This window comes from Protopterus annectens, chromosome 17.part0, assembly GCF_019279795.1.
Source record: "Protopterus annectens isolate FY-2018-M chromosome 17.part0, PAN1.0, whole genome shotgun sequence".
In the NCBI taxonomy this organism is placed as follows: Eukaryota; Metazoa; Chordata; order Ceratodontiformes; family Protopteridae; genus Protopterus; species Protopterus annectens.
This window is the reverse complement of record NC_056751.1, coordinates 121,783,782-121,807,681: the sequence shown is the minus strand read 5'-3', so window position 1 is coordinate 121,807,681 and position 23,900 is coordinate 121,783,782. Positions and strand designations below refer to the sequence as shown.

The window sequence follows — 23,900 nt, the reverse complement described above, 5'->3', positions numbered from 1 at the left end:
AGATGTGCAGCAGGTAAGGGTGATAAAGGATAATGAGGGAAACATACTCTCAAGCGAGGAGAGTGTGTTGAGCAGATGGAAAGAGTACTTTGAGGGGCTGATGAATGATGAGAATGAGAGGGAGAGAAGGTTGGATAATGTGTGGATAATGTGCGGATAGTGAATCATAAAGTGCAGTGGATTAGCAAGGAGGAAGTAAGGATAACTATGAAGCGGATGAAGAACGGAAAGGCTGTTGGTCCAGATGACGAACCTGTGGAAGCATGGAGGTGTTTAGGTGAAATGGCAGTGGAGTTTTTAACTAGATTGTTTAATGAAATCTTGGAAAGTGAAAAGATGCCTGAGGAATGGAGAAAGTGTTTTGGTACCGATTTTTAAGAATAAGGGTGATGTGCAGAGCTGTAGTAACTATAGAGGGATTAAACTGATTAGTCACAGCATGAAGTTATGGGCAAGAGTAGTGGAAGCTAAGTTAAGAAGGGAGGTGATGATTAGTGATCAGCAGTATGGTTTCATGCCAGGAAAGAGCACTACAGATGCAATGTTTGCTTAGAGAGTGTTGTTGGAGAAATACAGAGAAGGTCAGAAGGAGTTGCAGTGTGTCTTTGTGGACTTCGAGAAAGCATATGACAGGGTCCTAGAGAGGAGTTGTGGTATTGTATGAGGAAGTCGGGAGTGGCAGAGAAGTATGTAAGAGTGGTACAGGATATGTACGAGGGTAGTGTGACATTGGTGAGGAACTGAGGTAGTAGTGACAGATACGTTTAAGGTGGAGGTGGGATTACATCAAGGATCAGCTCTGAGCCCTTTCTTATTTGCAGTGGTGTTGGACAGGTTGACAGATGAGATAAAACAGGAGGCCCCGTGGACTATGATGTTTGCAGATGACATTGTGATATATAGTGAGAGTAGGGACCAGGTTGAGGAGACCCTGGAGAGGTGGAGATGTGCTTTAGAAAGGAATGAAGGTCAGCAGGGCTAAAACAGAATGTGTGTGTAAATGAGTGGGAGGGTAGAGGAATGGTGAGGATGCAGGGAGTAGAATTGGTAAAGGTGGATGAGTTTAAGTACTTGGGATCAACAGTTCAGAGTAATGTTGAATGTGGAAGAGAGGTGAAGAAGAGAGTACAGACAGGTTGGAATGGGTGGAGAAGAGTGTCAGGAGTGATTTGTGACAGACGGGTACCAGTAAGAGTAAAAGGGAAGGGTCTACAAGAGGGTAGTGAGACCAGCTATGTTATATGGGTTGGAGATGGTGGCACTGACAAAAAGGCAGGAGTCAGAGCTGGATGTGGCAGAGTTAAAGATGTTAAGATTTGCACTGGATGTGACTAGGATGGACAAGATTAGGAATCAGTATATTAGGGAGTCAGCTCGGGTTGGACAGTTTGGAAACAAAGCAAGGGAGGCGAGATTGAGTTTGTTTGGACATGTGCTGTGGAGGGATGCTGGGTATATTTGGGAAAAGGATGCTAAGGATGAAGCTGCCAGGTGAGAGAGAGAGATAATATATATATATATATATATATATATATATATATATATATATATATATATATATATATATATATATATATATATATATATGTGTGTGTGTGTATAATGTATACACACAGGTCTACTTGACCTAATTGAAATGTCAGTACACAAGCTTTCATATGACTGAGACCAGCAACTCGAAATTTCATGAGTGAAGCTGCACAGTACCGACTTTCAGAAGACTGAACATGTGACATGACAAATATCCAAGTTGAGCGGAACAGGAAATCTGCTCATTTGCACACTGTAGTGTGATCTCTGAGTTGGTATATATAAGTTGTGGGGGGGGGGTTTGGGGGCCGAATTCCCCCTGCAAAAATGTAAAAGTAAATATTTTTCTGAAATGTACGTTTCTGTGATTAATATTCATGTTGGTGCTGTAGCTACTGCCATGAATATTTAGTAAGATATTTGTTTTGCTTTGCAGGTATTGGTTGGTGGACGGGGTTTAGGTGAGGTAAGTTTGGGTTTTGATAGGGTAGTGTGTTGGTATAATATTAGTGCTTAGTGTCATTTCTATTTACTGCAACTCATGCACTATATTTTAAGTTTTGTCCATTATGTAGTGTAAGTATTTAACATTGTTGGAGAATGTTTGTAGGACACATGTTCACAGTTTCTTTATTTTACTGTATTATAGTTGGTCGGTGTTTTACAGTTTCGGTCATGTGGAAGTCGAGTTTTTGATTTGTCAGTATTTTCAGATTCAGGTTTTGTGGTCCATCTGTTTTGAATGTCGGTTATGTGATAGTTTGAGCTTGTGAAGTAGATGTGTACACACACACACACACACACACACACACACACACACACACTCTCGACATTTAATCACTGACTAAAACATGGCTGCTTAGTATGGAGAAGGTGATATAAAAATGTAAATTAGTTTGCACAAAATGTTTGAAAAAATGACATTTGTGTTTTGATTGCACTGAAGGATGAAAGGTGGTACAGTAAACTGATGTAAATAGTGAAGTTGAAAATAGATTTTGGACGGTTTCTAAAAGTGAGAGTTGGGAATCTTGAGGCAATGTTACAACTGCCTAATATACACAGACAACCCTCTCCTCCTCCCAACAAATCCAACACATGTGAGAGATGCAACCATATAGCCAAACTGGAGGCTAAGCTCTCTCAACTCAATACTGGCGTAACCAGTCAGGAGGAGAAGGAAACCACACTCACTACAATTCCAGTCTCACATAGACCTACCACGACAGCAAACCAAACACATAAACACACAAAAACATACTTGGAGGCTCTAAATAAAAATCTGCCTAAGCAGCAGAGACCTCCAAAGCAGACACCCAAGCAACCGCTACCCCAAAACAAAACACATGCAACACATAGCTCACAAAGCCAGTGTGCCGATAGTCACAGCCCTTAAGGCTAAACAACACACCTGATACACTTGTAATAGGTGACTCTATCATCAGGCACACTGATGTCCCGCTCACCAGGCTGAACAAGGAGAAGGTCACGGTGAGCTGCCTATCGGGTGCTAGGATCCGCCACATAACACAAGCACTCAGGTCACTCCAAGGCAAGTACAAATATGACTCGGTCATTGTCCATGCTGGTGTGAATGACCTGAGACGTACCTCCCTGGACTACATGAAAAGAGACATAGAGGAGCTCTCTGGGCATGTAGCCCAGGCCGGTATGACCCTGACCTTGAGTAGCATCTTACCCTCACCAAGAATGATGCCACAGTATGAAGACAAGATTATCAATTTCAACAACTGGCTTAAGTATTGGTGTCATTCAAAGGGGATCCAATGCCTGTCAGCCTGGGATGACATGCTCGACAAGCCATGATGCTTCGCTACGGACGGCTTGCACCTGTCACCCCTGGGCTTTCGGATATTGGCAAAGGCTCTTGCTACCCCCATAGTGCCTTTTTTAGGCAAGGCTCAAAAGACAAACCCACCTCCATAGGTATCACAAGGGATAAGAAACTGAGTAATGCTACTCAACGTCAGAAGTCTAAACCTCAAGATGCACGCACTCGAAACTCTCCTTAGCATGGAGAACATAGATATCTGTGCAGTAACAGAAACCTGGTTCAAGGCTCTCGAGAGCACCCCAGCACTACCAGGTTATACCTCATACCATGCTTTTCGGCCCCAAAACTTGGACCGAACCACAAAAGGAGGGGGAGTATCAATATTCGTCAGATACCCACACCTCCAGGTTGGTGACACAGCACGAAGCATCAGAGACTATCCATGTGCAACTAACAGTGGGTAAAACTGCCTTCCAGTTTATAGCCTGCTACAGACCACCCTCCCAAACCCAGGAACCCCACTCGGCCTTCCTGAGAACACTGGAAAATATGAAGGTCTCTCCAAACACCATTATATTGTGTGACTTCAACTAACCAACCATAGACTGGGAGCATTACTCTAGCTCCAACACCCTAGCCCAAAGGTTCCTAGAATTTATAAACTCAAATGCTATGGAACAACTTGTTACCACTCCCACAAGAGGGGAAAACATACTGGACCTGATCATCACCAACATTGGGGACTCTATGCTCCAGACCAGAAGTGTATCCCTCACTGGTAAGATCAGACCATAAACTAATCTCACTGGATATTCACATCCCGACCCCACCCCATGCCCAGAAAACCACAGTGGAAAACTTCTCTAAAGCAAATTTCACACTCCTCAAAACCGAGGTGGAATCCTTCAAAGCCCCCGGGCCTCTGGATATCTGCCCAGACCACAAAATCCTTTATAAACGCATTCTATGAACACCTTCAGGAATGCATGGATCATGCAATCCCAAATAAAACCAAGACCCAATCCTCCAAAGGCAGACGTCCTGTCTGGTGGACCCCAGCCATAAACAAACTATACAATAGATGGAGGAAGCTACTACATGACAGAGCAAAATCCCAAAAAGGGAAGGCATCTCTGATCAGTATTAGCAAAAACTACAGGCACTCATAAAATCGTCTAAGGCCAGCTTCGAGAGAAAAATTGCACAGGACACTAAGGATAATCACAAGGCTTTCTTTAGTTATGTTAGGAACCTGGGTTGAATTCCCAGATATGCTCAGAATTAGTCCAAAATGACAAAAATACACCAAACCCACATACATTGCCAACATCCTAGCTGACAGGTTCAGCGCAAACTTCTCCCCACCAAAAGGGCTAATATCTATCCCAGCAGAGTGCTGCTCCCTGACACCTCAGATGCTCAGGTAAGAGCTGCCCTCTCCAAAGCAAGAAACACAGCATCAATGGGACCAGACGGTGTCCCGGGCTGCGCCCTACATGAACTCCAAGAAGAGCTAAACCCAAACCTAAAACTACTGTTCAATCTCAGCCTTACTACAGGATATGTACCCAAAGAGTGGCGTACAGCAACAGTGGTCCCTCTCCACAAAGGTGGTGCCTCAACGGATCCTGGAAACTATCGCCCCATAAGTCTCACTAGCTTGGTCTGCAAAGCTATGGAAAGGATCATCATGGACCTCATAAATAAAGATATTGGGGACCTACAGACACTGGATCCTACCCAGTTCGGCTTTGTTAAGGGCAGATCCTGCCTCTTAAACCTGGTCAATTTCTTTGAAACAGTCACCAAGGCCATTGACAAGGGGAAGGTGGTCCACACAGCCTACCTGGACCTCGCAAAAGCCTTCGATACAATACCCCACTCGGGCATTATAGATAAGCTCACCAGCTTAAATATAAACCCCTATGTCACTAGATGGGTTGCAAACTGGCTCAAGGACAGAACCCACATGGTTAGAATAGCTGGAGCCATGTCAGACTCCAAACCAGTTACAAGTGGCGTCCCACAAGGCTCAGTCTTGGGACCTCTCTTGTTCAGTATATATTTCTCGGAGGTACAGGCCAACATGGAAGGACTGTGGCTGACCAAGTTCGCAGATGACTGCAAACTGGGCACCGTAATAGACTCTCCAGCTGACACAAGCATCCTCCAAAAGGGCCTCATAGAAACAGACAACTGGTGCCAGAGCCATGGCCTCAAGCTAAATGCCAAAAAGTGTATAGTCATCCCCTTTGGCAAAAACAAAGTGCCCACAAATTACCACATAGGTGGTAATCCATTAAGTACAGAAGAAGTAATTAGGGACCTGGGGACCCAAGTTGATAGCAGTCTCTCATTTGACAACCACGTGGCCAAAGTGGTTAGAAAAACATTTTATATAGCCCACCTAATCATGAAGGGATTCACATCTAGATCAGGGGAGGTCATCGTGCCTCTTTACTCATCCCTCGTCAGGCCCATAAATTGAGTACAATGCCCCTTTTGGGATGTACCTTACCAGACACCTGCAGCAACTGGAAAGACCCCAAAAGTACCTCACCAAGAGGATCAAGGGGCTCAAACAGAATGCCGTATGCTGCCCGGTTAAAGAAACTCCAGCTCTACTCAGTGGCATACCACCTGCTCAGAGGCGAGCTGTGCCTGACTTATAAAGCCATGTCCAACCCGGAATTAATGGACATGCTGCACCTCAGAAAATCCAAATCCCATCGAGCTACGCGCTCAAGGGACTTAAACCTCAGCACTGAAATAAATAGGACATGCTGGAGGGACAGATTCATAACCCAGAGGCTCCCTTCACTCTGGAATAAAATCCCAGTCCAGGTTAGGCAGAGTCCCTCATTGACTCTCTTCAAGAGGAATCTTGATGAGTGGATGGGAGATCGTAGGTTTACCCCGGGTATCACTTCTGTGTCACTGTTAGACAGAAGCGCAGTATACTAACCTCGAAAAAGGGCATAGCAAAATTAATTTAAAATGGGTGGCGAAAGCCATACACACTCTGGCTAGGCTTATAAATGCCCTAGGGCAGATAGCCTAGTATGAACCTATGAACCTAAAGAGGGAGAAGATGTTACTAGTGATGTTGCAGAGAGTGGAGTAATTTGTTGAATCATCAAGGCACGGTGGTGCAGCAGTAGCGTTGTTGCCTCACAGCAAGAGGTTCTCCCATTCAATTCTCTGCTTGGGTTGGGAGTGCCTTCTTTATGGAGTCTGCATGTCATCCCCGCAGTCGAGTGGGCGTTCGAAAGACATGCGTTGAATGGGTGTGCCTTCGTTGAAGGTTGGACGTCGGGCTGGCAACTTGACACCATAAAAAAAAAACAGCTGCCAATCATTAGCAGACTGGAGTTCTGCTGTGGTGACCCCTAACCGGGAAAAGCCAAAAGACTAACAACAACAAACAACATCAAGGTAATGTTAACTTAGACAATATTGGTATGACTGTCTCTTTGGCGTTGAGAGAGAGAGAGAGAGAAATGAAGGCCTGTTTGTAACCCATATGTCCTGAATTCCTTTAGCAATTAAGGTGCTTGAGAACCTAGGTGGAGTGTAATGTGAAGGACCCCCCTTCCAGGAAGAGCAGTGGAGTGTCTTGGTGTCTATCACTCCCCTGAGGATAGTGCTGTAATCTGACAGCAGATTGCCAATGAAGCAGGCATGGTGGGAGAAGATGGGAGCTGTTACTGCATATGATGAGAGTGATATCGAGCAGTCCTGCATAAATTGTAGCATAACAGAATCCCTGGCTTACTAAGCATTATATTTGATGCTTCTAGGTTGCTGTGCTCCTTGTTTTGATTTCCTCCTCTTAACCTGTTGATAGCTCTTGGTGTTTCTAGCCCCAGAGCAGATAGTACTGTGGCTACTGAAGTTAGGACCAATTGAAACGACACCAAGCAGCCGTTTTTCAGCTGGTATGATGTGTAGAGGGGAGGAAGAAAAGAGAGAAAATAGTTGTGAAGTGTTAAGGAAAGATAATAAATAGGAAGATATAAGAGAGGAAGAAGATGGAAAGGAAAAAGTTGAAAGAAAAAAGCTTCATTTGTGTTAGTGAAATATAGGAAAGGATGAATGAAATACTAAGAATTCAGAAAAGTTCAAAGGGTAATTTTTCAATTTTGAGATTAAGGAAAAGAATGGAAGAAGTTAAGGTCTCAAAGATCTATGTTGATTTTTCAAATTAAGTGAATGTCAATAATATAAAGTGAGGTTAGATATTTGTGGTGCTGCAGGTATTCCGAAAATTTAGTCAAGACGTTATTTGTTTACTGGAAATCAGGTTTGTAATGAGTAACACAAAAGTATACACAAGTATAGGGTAGAGAAATGGTATAGAGCATGAGGAAGGAGGAATGTTCTGGAAATTGTATCATGGTTAGTGATGCAAACATACAGGTGTTGAATTTAACAGTAGGTATTCCTGGGAGAGTGTTAGTTTTGGATATTAAGATAGCTGTAGTATAGTTTCTAGACAAACATCCTGAATATACACTTGGTAACTATTTTTAATCTTTACCTCCATGTGGATCCACTGCACAGCGGATAGCGTTGCTACCTCTCACAGCAGGAGGTTCTCTGGTTTGATTCTCACCTGTGGTGCTTTCTGTGCAGAGTTTGCATGTCTTCCTGATGTTTGCCTCTGTTTCCCCGGGTGCTCCGGTTTCTTCCCACATTCCAAAGACGTGCAGTAGGTGGACGGGACAGTCTAAATTGGCCATAGGTGTGAATATGCATGCAAGTGTCTGTGGTATGGAAGAACAGCCATGGCAGGGCTAGCCATCCTGGCAGTGTGTGAACCTTTGCTGTAGATGATTGTCACTGATGAAATGACAGTCCGATCCCATGCACAAAAATGGAAAAAGTTGTTGTGGATGGCATAACAGTTCTCCCAATTTCAGTTTGGACACTTCGTCTCATTTAATAATACTGTGTGTAATTTAGACATGAAGCCCTTGACAAAAACTTTTCAATCTATAATCTCCTTTATCCAACTAATCTACTCTAATTCAGAGAATAATTATGTTGCTGATATAATAAAATCCTGAGTTTTGCTTAACACTGTATTAACTAACTGTAAGATCTTTGACAGCTGGATGTTTGTTGAACTCCCTTTTAGAATAATTTTAGACATCTTCTATCATTTGATTGCAGTATTTTAATGGAACACAGGAGAACTTCTGTCTTAGAAAGAGGGTTTGTTTGTTTCACTTTGTGCCCTCAACTGACATAAATGTCACCACCATAGGCTTTATGCAGGAAGAGGCAAATATTTTTTGCATGCCTAACCAGAGTACTTTTACCGAATACAGTTTCTTAAATCCCCTTTGGGGTAGAAAACTCCATTCGAGCAATATATTCAGACATCTTCAGCCAGCATTATCTTCCATACTGACTGATGAGATTACATTTGCAGTCTAACAAAGTCTGAAACAAGAGTTGCCATCCAATATACGTTTACATCTGGGAATCCCAGATCTACTCTTACCCCACATTCCTTTTAATAACGCCATTTGTCATACCACTGTTGGCCTCTACCCATCCCATAAAAATTATTTCATCCACCAAGTCAGTTTATTCATAGGAAGAATGGCCCAAAATGCTCACATGACATATAGGAAATGGGAGTATAAAATACTGGAATGCTTGCAGTCTGGTTCAAGTCTGAAACTACCTGCACCACTTTCTAAAATAACTTTTTGATATTCAGTGTGGTTTTCTCGTATGTAAAGTACTTTGATTGGTTTATTGTCTCCACTAGCCAAACTTCAGGGCAACTTTTATATACCTATAAAAATGGATATTCTGAAATTCTAAACATGCAATCATTTGCAAGTTACTTGGGAGCCCAGGTTGATAGCAAACTGACTTTTGACCACCATAATGCCTCCATTGTTTGGAAAGCTTTCTACATGGCCCACCTCATTAGTAAGGGCATCTCATCCAGGAACAAGGTGGTCATAACATTCCTTTATTCTTCCCTTATAAGACCAATTCTTGAATACAATGCCCCTTTTGGCATGTACCACACAAAGCACATGCAGCAGCTGGAGAGACCACATAGATTCCTCACCTAGGGAATCAAGGGCCTCAAACATCTACCCTACACAGGCTAAAAGCCCTGTCCCTCTACTCAGTCTCCTACAGACTCCACAGAAGTGACCTCTGTCTGACATACAAAGCAATCTCAGACCCCGCCCGATGGGACTGCTGCATATCCACAAGTCAGGCTCCACCAGAGTAACCCGCACATGAGACCTCAACCTAGCCTGTGACATTAATAGGACTTGGTGGGACAGATTTGTGTCTCAGAGACCTCCCCCTTTTGTGGAATAGACTCCATCTCTACGTAAAGCAGAGTACCTCATTAAACCTTTTAAGCACAACCTTGATAACTGGATGGGGAACAGAAAATACATTCCTGGGATTCCACTTGTGTCCCTGCTGGAGAGTGGCGTAGGGTGCTGACTTGTTGGAACATGGGCAAAATTTTTGGCTAGGCTTGTAAGGGCCTCAGAGCCAATAGCCTAGTAACTTCCTATGATCAAAGTCCTGTGTTCCCGTATAAAGCTACATTGGTCTAAATTAATTAAACCAAGGGAAAGCAAACTCCTCGCTTTCCTTTTAACTAGGATGGGTAAAAAGGTTTTATAATTGTGGTTCAGCATAAATGTACATCTGGAGGAGGATGGAACAAGAGACTCCTACCAGGCACACTGATGTTCCACTCACCAGGCTAAGCAAGGAGAATGTTACTGTCAGCTGCCTGTCTGGTGCCAGGATCCGCCACATAACGCACGCACTCTGGTCACTCTACAACGAGTTCAAGTATGATTCTGTCATTGTCCATGTTGGTGTGAATGACCTGAGACGTACCTCCCTGGACTACATTAAGAGACATGGAGAAGCTTCTCCGATCTTGTAGTCCAGGCATGTATGACCTTAGCCCTGAGTAGCATCCTGCTATCACCCAGAATGATACCACAGTACAAGGACAAAACAATTGACTTTAACAATTGGCTAAGCTTTTGGTGTCATTCTAAGGGAATCCAGTATCTGTCTGCCTGGGATGACATGATCGACAAACCACAATGCTTTGCCAGAGATGGCATGCACCTTTCACCCTTGGGATTCCGGATACTGGCAAAGGCTCTTGCCACCCCTATAGCGCCTTTTTTAGGCATGGTTCACATGACAAATTCACTACCTTAACAGGTACAAGCAAGCAAAATCTGAGGGTAATGCTACTCAATGCTAGAAGTCTAAACCTCAAAATGCACTCACTCGAGGCACTCCTTAAAATGGAGAACATCGACATCTGTGCAGTGACAGAGACCTGGTTCAAAGCTCCAGAGAGCACCCCTGCATTACCAGGCTATAATTCATACCACACCTTTCAGCCACCTAACCCGGACCGAAACACTAAAGGGGGAGGCGTGTCCATATTCATTAAGGATATCCACACCTCCAAGCTAGTTGCTCAGCATAATGTATCCAAGATTATCCAAGTTCAACTAACTCTGGGCAAGACCGCAATCCAGATTGTAGCTTGCTCCAGACCCCCCGCCACGCCCCAGGATTCCCACTACTCTTTTCTTGATACACTGGAAAATATTAGGGTGCATCCCAACACCCTAATAATGGGTGATTTCAACTACCCCATCATTAACTGGGAAAACTACTCATGTACCAAGTCTTTTGCTCACCGTTTTCTGGAATTCATAAATTCCAACGCCTTGGATCAACTTATCCACACCCACACCAGGGCCAGCTATATCCTAGACCTGGTCATCACCAACATGGGCAACCGGTGTTCCACGCCAGAGGTCAATTCCTCGTTGGTCAGTTCTGACCACAAGCTAATCATCCTAGACATCCACATCCTTCCCCCATCCCCCATTAGGGAAACAACCATAAAAAGTTTTCCATAGCCAACTTCACGCTTCTTAAGACAGAAGTGGCAAACTTCACGACACCCATGCAGATGGACAATATAGGTACGACTGCTGAATCCTACACAAATGCACTTTATAAGCACTTACACGAGTGCATGGATCGTGCTATCCCCAACAGAACCAAGCTGCTATCCTCCAAAAAAAGGAAACCAATCTGATGGTCTTCTGCCATAAATAAACTCTACAACAGAAGAAAGAAACTGTTGCAAAAAAGAGTAAAATCCCATGATTGGAGGAACTCCCTGGTCAGCCTCCGTAAGAAGCTGAGATCCCTCATAAAGTACTCCAAAGCTAGTTATGAAAACAAAATCGCCACTGATTCTAAAGACAACCACAAAGCATTCTGTAGCTATGTCAAGAATCTCCATGGCAACACTCGGATCTGCTCTGAGTTGCAGCACAATGGCACTAAATATACAGAACCAACTGATATTGCCAACATCCTGGCAGATAACTTCACCCCCCTCTCACCCCCTAAAGGGCCTATCTCTATACCAGAAGAATGCAAAGTTCCTGTAATCACAGCTGCACAGGTAAAAACCTCACTCTCCAAAGCCAAGAACACAGCATCTGTGGACCTGACAACATCCCAGGCTGCCTTCTACACTTACTGCAGAATGAACTGGCACCCCACCTAGGTACCATGTTCAGTCATAGCCTCACCTCAGACTTTGTGGCCATTGAATGGCGCACCACGACGGTTATCCCACTCCACAAAGGGGGAGCCACGACAGACCCTGGGAAATACTGCCCCTTTAGCCTGAAGAGCCTGGTCTGCAAGGCCATGGAACGTATCATCATGGAACCCATAAACAAAGACATTGGAGATCTCCAACCTCTGGACCCCACACAGTTGGGTTTGTAAAAGGCAGATCATGTCTCCTAAACCTGTAGACTTCTTTGAAGCGGTGACCAAAGCCATAGATGAGGGTAAGGTGGTTCACACAGCCTATCTAGGTCTCGTCAAGGAGTTCAACACCATCCCCCACTCTGGAATTATAGATAAACTCACTAAACTAGGTATACATCTGTATGTCACAAGATGGGTTGCCAACTGGCTTACTTACAGAACCCACACTGTGAAAGTAGCAGACTCTAAATTAGACTTCAGACCAGTGACAAGTGGCGTACCACAGGGTTCAGTCCTGGGTCCTCTCCTGTTTGGTATTTACTTCTCTGAAGTACAGGCTAACACAGAAGGTCTTTGGCTAACTAAGTTCGCAGATGACTGCAAACTTGGAGCCATAATCGAAACACCTAACGATGTGGGCATTCTACAAAAGGGCCTAACTGAGACAGATGCCTGGTGTCAAAGCCATGGTCTCAAGCTCAATGCCAAAAAGTGCATGGTCATCCCCTTTGGTAAGAGTTCTGTACCCATGAACTTACCACATAGGCGGTAGTCTACTTAACACCAAAAGTGTGATGAGACCTTGGGACATAGGTGGACAGTAGTCTCTCATTTGATAATCACATTGCCACAGTGGTCAGGAAACCCTTCTATGTGGCACACCATCACAAAAGGTTTCTCATCCAGAAAAAGAGGTCATTTTTCCCCTCTCCTTGCGACATCTACAACAACTGGAAAGGCTGCAGAAATACCTCACAAAAAGGATTACTGGCCTCAAACAGATGCCCTACGCAGACCGTCTAAAAAAACTACAGGTTTACTCCGTCGCATATCGCCTACTCAGAGGTGATCTCTGCCTAGCATACAAAGCTGTGTCAAACCCAGAGCTGTTGGACATGCTCCACTTAAAAAAATCCCAATCCCTACGAGCTACACTCTCTAGGGACCTAAACCTTGTCACCACAATAAACAGAACATGATGTGGGGATAGATTCCTGTCCCAGAGACTTCCCATACTCTGGAACAGACTACCTATCTATGTCAGACAGAGCTCCTCATTAGCACTCTTCAAGAAAAATCCTGATGATTGGATGGGAAATATGAAATTCACCCCGGGGATCACTTCTGTGTGTCTGCTTGACAGGGGCACAGGAAAATAATTTTCTTGGGTGGCGAAAGCCAGGGTTTCCTTTTTGGCTAGGCTTATATAGGCCGTAGGGCCAATAGCCTAGCACCTACCTATGAACCTTTTTAGGTTAACATTATAAAAAGCATGATAGCCCTATGACAAGAGCTGGGTCTGTTCTGGCCCTGGAGCCGTTGGTTTATCAAGATAATGCATGTATTACACAAGTCTTTACTTCAGAAATTTCCATATGACTGTTGTATTCCATCTGTTCCAGGGGATTTCACAGCAGCTTTCTCCTTTAAGGTGCTCTCAGTAGGTTGTGTAAATTGTTGAGCCAGAAGTTCATTTAGTTGTGGAAAAGTCAGCCCTTCCCAAAATTACGTTACATTGAATAGGGGGTATAATTCATGCCCTTCTGGTGTGTTTTACAGTAATCCCTAAACACTCCAAGAATTTCTTCCAGTGCCCTAATAGTGTCCTGTCTGCCTTCTGCTGCTGAAGTCAAACTGACATTGATTTCATCTTTTTAGAAGCATCAGCAATACACAACCATCTTACTGTTACACTGGAGGGTGTGTAAATATCATTGCATACAAGTTATTGTGAGGTGTCATTTGAAACATGAGCCACAAAGGATTGCTGAAAGGAAAGAGGTAATGATCATGTGGGATCAATCAGTACCAGCAGTTGAAGTTGAACAAGAAAAACAAATTTAGTAGTCCAAGAAAAGAATACTTGCATAGATTATCAAAATTGCTAGACCCAGTGAATATAGTGTACATAAACATCATAAAGTTAAAAGAAACACCAAGGCATAAAAGCAGAAGTTAGAGCAGTATAAGTAAAGATTCTCTGGTAGCTACAGTAGTGGCAGGATCAGCTGGGCTAATTAAAAAAAATAAAAATTCTAAACCTTCTTAAATAAGATAACCCCATAAAGGGCCTAAAGGTGATGTATGGACTCAGTTACCCAGAACTTCTTTGCCACCAATCCTAAAGCTACCATCACTGTTCATTGTGAATGCTCTTTTGCTGTGCTGAATACCTAGCCATTAGATAACTGCCCCATTGTTGTCTTTTTTTTCTTTTGGTCGTCTTCTCTTTCGGTTATTTGGAGTTCTTGTCATCCAAGAAGGGAAGATGTCAGTGTTGGGGGGCAAATTTCCCATAAAGATAGTCATGAACAGTGTCTTTTTTGTTTGGGTGTTTCCACAACCATACATCTTATAGCATTTGTAAGGTGCTTGTGCCTAAGACTGTTAGAAGCTGTTATTTTCCCTAGCCATCTGTCTCGAGAACTAGAGGCTTAAACTGTTAGCCCAGGGTAGCATGGTAGAATCTATTAACCCCGAGGGGCCATTAATTAAGAAGGCCAAGAAATCTCAGCTAGATTCTTTGGCTGTCCAGCCTCCACTGGACGTTTTTCTAGAAGTGAGTGATAGCTCTTTAGGCCGTCTGGTGTCTGTCAGATTCCTCTGCCTCGACCCCACTGGAGGCTGCCATGGATCCTTTATTTCACATCCTCTGAGGCTTTGCAGGCATCTGCTCCAGACATTAAGGGGGAACTGCTGTTGATTTTCTCAGAGGACCTAGAGGGATTCTGCAGGTTCTGGTCAAGGATGAGATTTCAGGTACTCTTACTGAATCCCATCAAGGTTCGGAACCTCCAGTGTTTACTTTTGCTGATATCCCTACAAAGAAAAAACACAAGAGTAAGCATTCTTCTGTATGCCCCTAAGGATCCCCAAAGAGAATGTGAGGAATTTACTCAGGGCTTGATTAATGACTTAATGGCCCTGAAGCCTCTCCAAGGGGTTTCTGTGCCAACTCCCCCCTTGGACGTCAACTTCTTCCAAACGGACTAGCGAACCCGATTCCTCTAATGAGGAGTCAGAGTCTATTGATGGGTCTTTGCCTTACTCTTCCAGATGCCTTTGCCTTACGGTTCTGATGAACAATAGTCCATTAGTCCTGAGTCTTCTTTTGAGCAATTGTCTTTTAGGGCACTATATGTAGAATGATGGAGTACTTTTAACTGGGATTCTTCTCTGTGCCTGATGTTCCAAAAAGGTACTATGAGCTGCTTCAGGTGGGCACTCCTAAACTTTCTGCAGTACCTCCTGTGTTGGCTGCATTGTTAAATGCCTTTATAACCTCTTTTAAGTCTCCTCATTCTCTGCCTCCTGCTCTAAAGAAACCCGATAGGTTCTGTAAGGTTCTTGAGCATTGTCAATTCTTATTTGTGTTCTTACGCTGACCTTGCTATCGTGTCAGTCTGCTGTGACAAGCCTTCTAAACTTTTGCCCTCTTCTAAGCTTCTACCTTCAGGTAAGGTTAGTAGTGGAATGGGGGGAATTTGTTAGAAGGTTTATACTGCTTCTGCTTTGGTCTTTTGGGCCAACAATTACCAGACCCACATGGCCAGATATGCTCTGGCCTTGATTGCTCAGGCTTGTTAGGTTATTTCCAACCTTCCTGATTCTGAAGCAAAATCTTCTGCTCTGTCTATTTTGGGTTCTGCCTCTCGGGTGTCTCGACATTCTGTCAGGAGCAGCTATGATGCTGCTGCTGCTTTTGGATCTGTCATGAGGCATTATTCTTGGCTTTGTCTGTAGTCATTACCTGAAGACATTAAGGCCAAGTTGCTGGAAGAACCTTTGGATAATAAAAATCTCTTTGGAACTGCTGCCACTGCTATCTTTAAGTCACTTCAAGAAAAAGGTAAAGCTTTGCAGGACCTTAAACATATTTGTGTGTCCCCTATCCCCAAGATCCAGAAGCACTATCCTACTAGGTCTGCTTTGTTTTTTTAGGCAAGCCTCATCGGGCCAATAAAGACATGGGTGGTAGGTGAGCTCCTTCTGCTAAGACTGTCTCCTGTGTGTCATAAGCCTCATTTATCTGACAAGCCTGCTTCTCTTTGATATCTTGCCCTCCACCCCCCCACCCCTCCGCCAGGTTCCTTTTGTCCCTTTGGCTCAACTTCTGCCTTCCAAACTGGCATTTCATCACCTTAGATTCTTGGGTTCTATCATCTTTACTTCTTGGTGTGGAAGTCTCTCCCTCCTTTTTCATTGATTTCCCAACCTCCTCCTGGAACAAGTTTCTCATTTCTCAGAGGTCCTTCAGTCACAGGTGAACCAGGTAACTATTCAGCCTGTCCCTTCCCAACTTGGAAAGGGATTTTACTCCAGGATGTTCCTGATCCCTTGAAAGGAGGGCACTTGAAGACCTAATGTGGAGCTCTCCTTGCTCAGCACCTTTCTCAAGGTTCCTTCTTTTCAGATGCTTTCTCTTCAAACCCTACTTCCCCTTGTACTACCTCAGGCTTTTTTGGTGTCCTTGGATCTGAATGATGCTTACCTTCACATTCATCCTCTTTTTTGAGAAGTTTTTATGTTTCTCTGTTTCTTCCTCTCACTTTCCATTCTCTGCTTTATCCTTTGGCATCTACTGCCCCAAGCTTACCTCTCAACCTCTTAGAGCAAGAAATCTAGACAAAACCATAAACAAAAATGGGGCAAAAGCCCATGAATAAGGACAATTTTTAAGTATTGCTCTTATAAACTTAGAAATTTGATAGAATAACAGGTTTTGCATTAGCATGACTTTTCTGAAGGGTATGAAGTCTGAAACGCAAATTTCTGTCATTTTCTTTATTAACTTTAATCTTTAATTATTTGCCACTAATCTGCCAAAAACACAATTTTTTGAAAAAAATGGACCAAAAATATGCGGCAAAAATCTGTACAGTTGAAGAGGGTATGGCTAGGGTATTCACAAAATGCTTAGCTTCTGTGATTGCCTTTTGCAGGCAACAAGGCATTCAGATTTTTCCTTATCTAGATGACCTGTTGCTTCTGGCTCCTTCTCCCAGTTGCCAGATACAGGATCTGGAGTTCACCATATCTCTCCTTAAAAGTCTCTGGGTCACTATCAACTTCCAAAAGTCTGTCCTTACTCCTTTTCAGGATCATGTGTATCTGGGTTTCAGGATTCAGACACTGTCAATGTTGGCCTCTCATCCACCTCTAAAAGTTCTGTCCCAACACTGCTTTCTTTCAATCTCTTCTTCCTCTGTCTGCTATTCCAGCCAGATAATTTCTTTGAGTCCTGGGATTCAGGACCTCTTGTATTGCAATGCTCCCTCTTCCCAGACTGCACATAGGGAAGCTTCAGTGGTACCTCAAGTCAGTTTGATTTCAGCATTGCCACCCTCTGGATTTCAGAGCGCCTCTCCTTCCTTGTCTAAAGCGGGATTTTGAGTGGTGGATTCCGCAACTTACCTTCAACCAGGCCTTCCTTTCCAGCCTTTGGTTCCTTCTCAAGAACTGTTCACTGACACTTCAGACATTGGGTGAGGGGCTTCCTGTGGTCACCTGACAGTTTAAAGCCTCTGCCCCCCCCCTATCAGAAGTCAAACCGTTATCAACATCAAAGAGAGGAGATCTCTGATTCTGGCCATTTAGGCTTTTCAACCTGTGCTCTCTCAAGGCCTTCTGAAGGTTTACACGAACAACACTTCAGTGATATGGTAAGCCAACAAGCAGTGAGGCACAAAGTCTTACCTTCTCTACAGGCTGGCTGTTCAGGCATAGGATCTCTGTGTCTCAGTTATCAGTTGACTCTTCAAGCAGTGTATACTCCATCGAAGCACAATCAGATAGCGGACACTTTGAGCAGGTTCGCAACACAAGCGGATGCTTCACAGAGACATATTTCTGGATATAGTCCATAAGTGGGGTACTCTTCAGATAGATCTTTTTGCCTCCCCTCTGAACAGGAAGGTGTCTCTGTTCTTTTCCAGAGTGCTATGTCACCTGGTGTGGAAGACTGATGCCCTTTCTTGTCCTTGGAAGGGGTTGTTTCTCTATGCCTTCCCTCCCCTTTGTCTACTTCCAAGAGTCTTACAGAAGATTCAGCTGGACTCTCCACAAATCTTGCTAATGACGCTCTTTTGGCCAAGACTGCACTGGTTCCCCCTCTTAATGCATCTGGCCAGGAGTAGTTACCACAAGTTAGCAAACCAGTTGGACCTCCTCACACAGGACAAGGGGTCTTGCATACATCCAAACTTGTCCACTCTTCAGCTGCTGTGGTTGATAGGGTTTTTGATCCCTTTTTGACACACCTTTTCTGTGGAAGTGCTCAGGGTTTCGCAGGAGGCAAGAAAACCTGCAACCAGAAAGTTTTATTTGTCAAAATGAATGAGTTTTCTGTCAGGTGCCATACTGATAACAGGACACTTTTTCAGTGGGGGCCCCTCTGGTTCTCTCCTATTTGTGTGAGTTGTTTCATCTGGCTTGGCCTATTCTTTGGTAATGGCCCATTTGTTAGCTATTTCTGCCTGTCTGCCCTTGAATCCTCCTTTGGCTTCTTGCTTTGAAGTCACAGTTTCTTAAAGACACCCTGCATCTTAGGCCCACAAGCAAGCCTGTTCCTCCTCCTTGGGACCCAGGCTCCTTTTGAGCTTCCAGGTTCAGCTTCTCTGCAACATTGTACCTGTAAGGCTGTGTTATTGCTCGCTCTTACTTCACTCGGAGGGCTTCTGAGCATCAGGCCCTTATGACATCCCACTTTTTTAGTTTTTCACAGGGACGGGGTGTCCCTTCATACTAATCCTTTTTTATGCCCAAGGTGGTTAATGATTTGACTTTGAGTCAGGCAGTACAACTCCTTTTTTCTTTCTCCTCAGTCTGCTAGTGAGAGGGTCATTCATGTCATGGATTTGCACAGACAGCTCAGGCATTATTAGGATAAAACTAAGACCATTCATTAGTCTGACCAGCTTTTTGTTTCTTATCATTCCAAGACGTTGGATTTGGCTGTTTCTAAGCAAACCATCTCCTCCTGGATACCCAAGGCCATTTCTTTTTGTTGTTCTTTGCATGGCAAGTGTCTGCTTACATCAGTCAGAGCTCACATCACTAGGGTTGTTGCCTCTTTTGGTGCTTTCTTCAAGGGATTGGATAGCAGTTTTAGACGGTTCTCTTCTGGGGCAGTTCACTTCTCAGTAACTGCATCCATTTGTCACCTGTATCCCCTACATCCTGAACAGGGAGCATGTGTGTGAAATACAGTGCATACAAGATCTAAAGGCTTTGATATACAGCCCATATGTCGGGCTGTCCCTGCCAGTAGATCCCTAAGGTGAAGAATACTGCAACAGTGAGAGGAGGACATCTACTGTTATGGTAAGATTATGTAGAACTGTATCATCCATCAATATCTGTTCTGAGAATGCCTTGTAAGCCAGACACAGATAACCTCTTAGCAGTCTGTAGGATATTGAGTATAGTGACAGACCTTTGAGTCTGTCCATGTAGGGACATATTGTTTAGGCTTTTTGTCTTTTAAGCAAGGTGTCTCTGTTGGCATTCCAGTTGTTGTATGTGTCTGGACAGATACATGCCAAAGGAGAGATTATACACATTGACTGGTTTAATGAGGGCTGAGTAAAAGATGATGATGACATCTCTAGATCTATTCACATCACTTTTTTTTTTAGCTGTGTAATATAGAAGGACTTTCTTGTGACAATGGGCGCACATAGGTTGGAAGTTAGGTCACTGTTCATGTAAGTTCCCAAATCCTAAAGAGCTGGGTCAACTCTTTGGGATGTGTTGTCAGTGTGGTAGTTCCCTGGGATAGATGACTCCCCAAAGTATACAGTAATATCTAGTTTTAGTTTCAGCCTATGATTTTGGCAGCAGTTGTTTGGGGCTAATCTTCCTGCTGAATGACCATGTCATTTGGGGATGCAATGATTGCTCCTAGCCAGCCGTCATCTGCAAACTTAGTCAGGCCAGATCTCCTTGTTATTGGCTTTTACTTCAGAGAAGTAGATACCAAACAGGAGACGTCCCAACACTGAACCCTGAGGGACTCCACTTGTGACTGATTTCTTTGTGGAGGTTTCTACCCCTATTTTGATCTCCTGCATCCTATCTGTGAGCCAGTTGGCAATCCAGTGGGTTTATTTAGCTTTCCTCCTATGCCTGAGTAGGGGATTATGTCAAAAGCATTGGCCAGGTTGAGGTATATTGTGTGTACTATTTTGCTTTCTTCCATTGCTTTAGCGGCCTTTTCAGAAAAGTCCACCAGCGTGAGTAAGCATGACCTGCCCCTGACAAATCCAAACTGAGACAGGTCCAAAGTTTGGAGGTTCCCTATATCCTTACTGATTAGTTCCACAAGTCTTTCCATGGCTTTGTGTGTAAATTTTGTCATACTTTATGGGTCTGTAAATGGTCCTCCCTTTTGCAGGAGAATAACTGTAGCTGTTCTCCATTTGGCTAGTACAAAACCTGTGTGGAGGCCAGGGTTGAACAGAGTTGTTAAGGGGTTGGCTAAGTAATGCATCATGCCTCATGCTATTTAAGGTACATCCAGGTATATTGTCTGGATTCATCAATGCAATATTTTAGCTTTTGATAGCGCTTATAGGACTTGGTCTTGTATGATAGTTGGAAGTGAGCCTGTTTCAAGTGTATCTTGTGGGATAGGTAGAGGGGGTGAGGGATAAAGTTTGAGCTGAATTTATTAACCAGTAGGTTCACTAAATCTTCAGTTTCAGGCTAGGTAACATTGTTCACAGTCAGCTCAGTACATTGCTGCATTGTGCTTCTAAGGTTATGAACATAACTAAAAAAGGCCTTGTGATAATCTTTGGCTTGGGTAGATATTTTTGCCTTAAACTTGGATGAACTTGGCAAATTTCAGCATCCAAGCCACTTGTCAGTTTACAGTAATTTGGGTCATAGTTAGGGCTTTATCTGTTTACACCACACAACTGTGTCAGAGTGGGTCCATATGATTTCATCAACAGCTTAATTCCTTGAATGCCTATTCATTGAACTCTTAATTGTCAAGCACCCTTATATTGAACATTTACATAATCTAAACTTTTTCCTAGGGAATGAAACTACTTGGCCACCAGATCAACTGTAACAAACAACACATTTTAAACTCTTAAAGGTGGAGGGCTTTGCCCCCCCCCAATTATATATATATATATATATATATATATATATACACACACACACACACACACACACACACACACACACACACACACACACACACACACACACACACTAAGCCTGAGATTCCACTATTTTGGAGAAAAGGGCAAATTTGTAATGGACAACTAATTCCCTTCCCTAGGAAAGTTTTGATGATGTAAACGTTCAATGAAAGGGTTTTTGATTAGGATTTGATGAGTAGGCATTCGCAGAATTAAGCTTTTGACAAAGTGATGTGAACCCCTTAGAGCACTTCCATTTTAAAGCCTACTGCAAACCTTTACAATTCACCCTCTCTCTCTTATATTTTAGCCCTTGAAAACCCTAGAGCATCTCTTAAACCAGCTTAGTTTTCTTCTTTCTGGACTCTGATGTAGAACTCAATCCCTTCCCTCTATTTAGAAGTTTGTTTAAGAAATCCATTCATTTAGAAGCTAAATGCTAGTGCTTCTGTGTAGTCAAATAGTCTTGTCTTACCCAGCGTTATATACAGTCCATGATATCTTACTCCAACCAATGAGAAATGAGGACCTACAACAAGCAGAGATTTGTTTACGTTATTATCCACTTGATGCAGGCACTTTATTTTATTTTTATTTATTTTAGGCACTTACTAATGTTTTTATCTTTTATTGTAGCTGGTTTTGACTGAAAAGGGATTGAAATAAATAATTAAATAAGCATGCAGGTAATTAACTAACTGACCGACCAACTTATCTGCAAAGTGGACTTGCTCAGCTGTGCTAAGGACATATGGATATCTTTAGAATCTCAATATTTTTTCTGTGTCTCAACTTTTCCTTGTATTCACATGATTTCTTTTGGCTTAGGTTGGGTAGCTGTAACCGCTCAGATGAATGACCATTTGGAATTACAGGCCTATGTTCCTGCAGGAAAAGGACTGATGGTGCGTCAGCCTCCTCTTTTACCCCACATAGTGAACATCAAAGGTGAGCGTATTCGAAAGTCACCAGCTTACAAAACAAAGAAGCCAGAACCACTAGTAGAAAACCTAAAGCACAAATCCTGAGGCAAAAAAAAAACCTATGAAAAATATTAAAGAACTAGAATTTTAAACGTGCAAAGTTCAGGAAGAGCATTGTATTGCTGTAATGGACACAAAGCTAATGTAATTATTTGCACAAATCTGTATATTGCCTTAGCAAACTATTTCTCACAGCTGTCACTACTCCAGTAAATGGATGATACAGGAAGAAGACAGGTGAATTCTGAACTCATTGTTAAAATTTCATGATGCAATAAACCATATATTTTGTTTTCGTTTAAGTTTTGACAGTTTTTATGTGAAATGTTAAGTTTGGATTTTTATATTGGATGAACCAGTTTAGGAAAGATCACACATTTTCTGTAATCTTATAATTAGTGATTTTTGCTTTGTTTTAAGCACTTAATCTTTGCAACTTTTTGACCTATGCAGATGAAATTTTTTAGTCCAGCGGTATTCTTGCTGTGTTTGTCTTTTTCAGATCTAGTTTTTGCTTTGACTGTTGCACTATTTTAGCCGAAGAGCTCACAGTAAGTGAGAGGGGGAATAACAGACTGCATGTGTCAGGTTTTATAGATGCTTTCTAGTCTGTTAATGTATATTCTTAAGAAGCCTAACCTTACATTCCCAGGGTAGTTTTTATTTTTTATTTAGTTCCCTTTCTTTGTGGTTATTTTGAAAACAAAGTACATTTTTGCCACTCATTGTCTGTTCTACTGATATACTTGCTCTGAGTTTGTTATCTAGGTAGCTGTTGGATAAAGTAGTGTACTTTTACACTCTAGCATGCTCTTTTCTGTGTTTTCACATCTAGAGGACAGGATTTTCCTTCTAGTATAAGCGGGGTGGTAGCCTGGTCTGTATAGGTTGGGGGTAACGCACTAGAGATTCCTGCATGTGATTGTTTTATTGGCTGGAAGGCTTATTAATCGGCTTACCTTGTTTTTAATGCCTTTATAAATTCTGCATAATTGAGTGGCTTTTGGCTCATTTATGCAAAGTGAAACACTTTTATTGAATAATCGTACTTTTATAAGATGTTTAAAGTACACTGTTGATATCTTGAATTACTCATTGCTTTTCCTTAAGTTTATTTCTGGTAGCATTCCACTCCGGACACTGTCTTACTGTGCTTTTACATTAGGAGGGCTGGGATTATTCATCTGGTGGCAGTAGGTGTTTGCCGGGTCTGCCCAAGTTGAGAAGCACACAAAAGGGGTCTATGTGTAGACCATTTTATTGGCCAGGGGGCTCAGTAGTCAGTTTACTGTATTTCCAGTCGTCTTTTGGCTTTTTCCAGGTCAAGGGTCGCCACAGCGAATCACCTGTCTGCTCATGATTGGCAGTGGAGTTTTACAGTGTCGGTTGCCAGCCCGGCGCCCAACCTTCCACAGAAGGCACAAACATGCACGCACTCATGCCTAGGGGTCAATTTACAGTGTCCAATCCACCTACAGCATGTCTTTGGGATGTAGGAGGAAACCCACGCGACCACAGGGAGGACATGCAAACTCCACACAGAAGGCATCCCAGCCGAAGATTGAATCAGAGAAACTCTTGCTGTGAGGTGGCAATTCTAACTGCTGGACC

At 43.1% G+C, this 23,900-nt stretch overlaps 1 protein-coding gene across 1 annotated transcript in view; it reads left to right on the top strand.

Moving 5' to 3' along the window:
• Positions 1-22,591, top strand: part of NOA1 (nitric oxide associated 1) — a 405,642-nt gene extending 383,051 nt beyond the window's left edge. Inside the window, exon 7 of the mRNA XM_044059454.1 lies at positions 22,135-22,591. Within this exon, the coding sequence (XP_043915389.1) occupies positions 22,135-22,334 (200 nt within the window). The 3' untranslated portion in view covers positions 22,335-22,591. The remainder of the gene's footprint in view (positions 1-22,134) is intronic.
• The last annotated feature ends 1,309 nt before the right edge of the window (positions 22,592-23,900 follow it).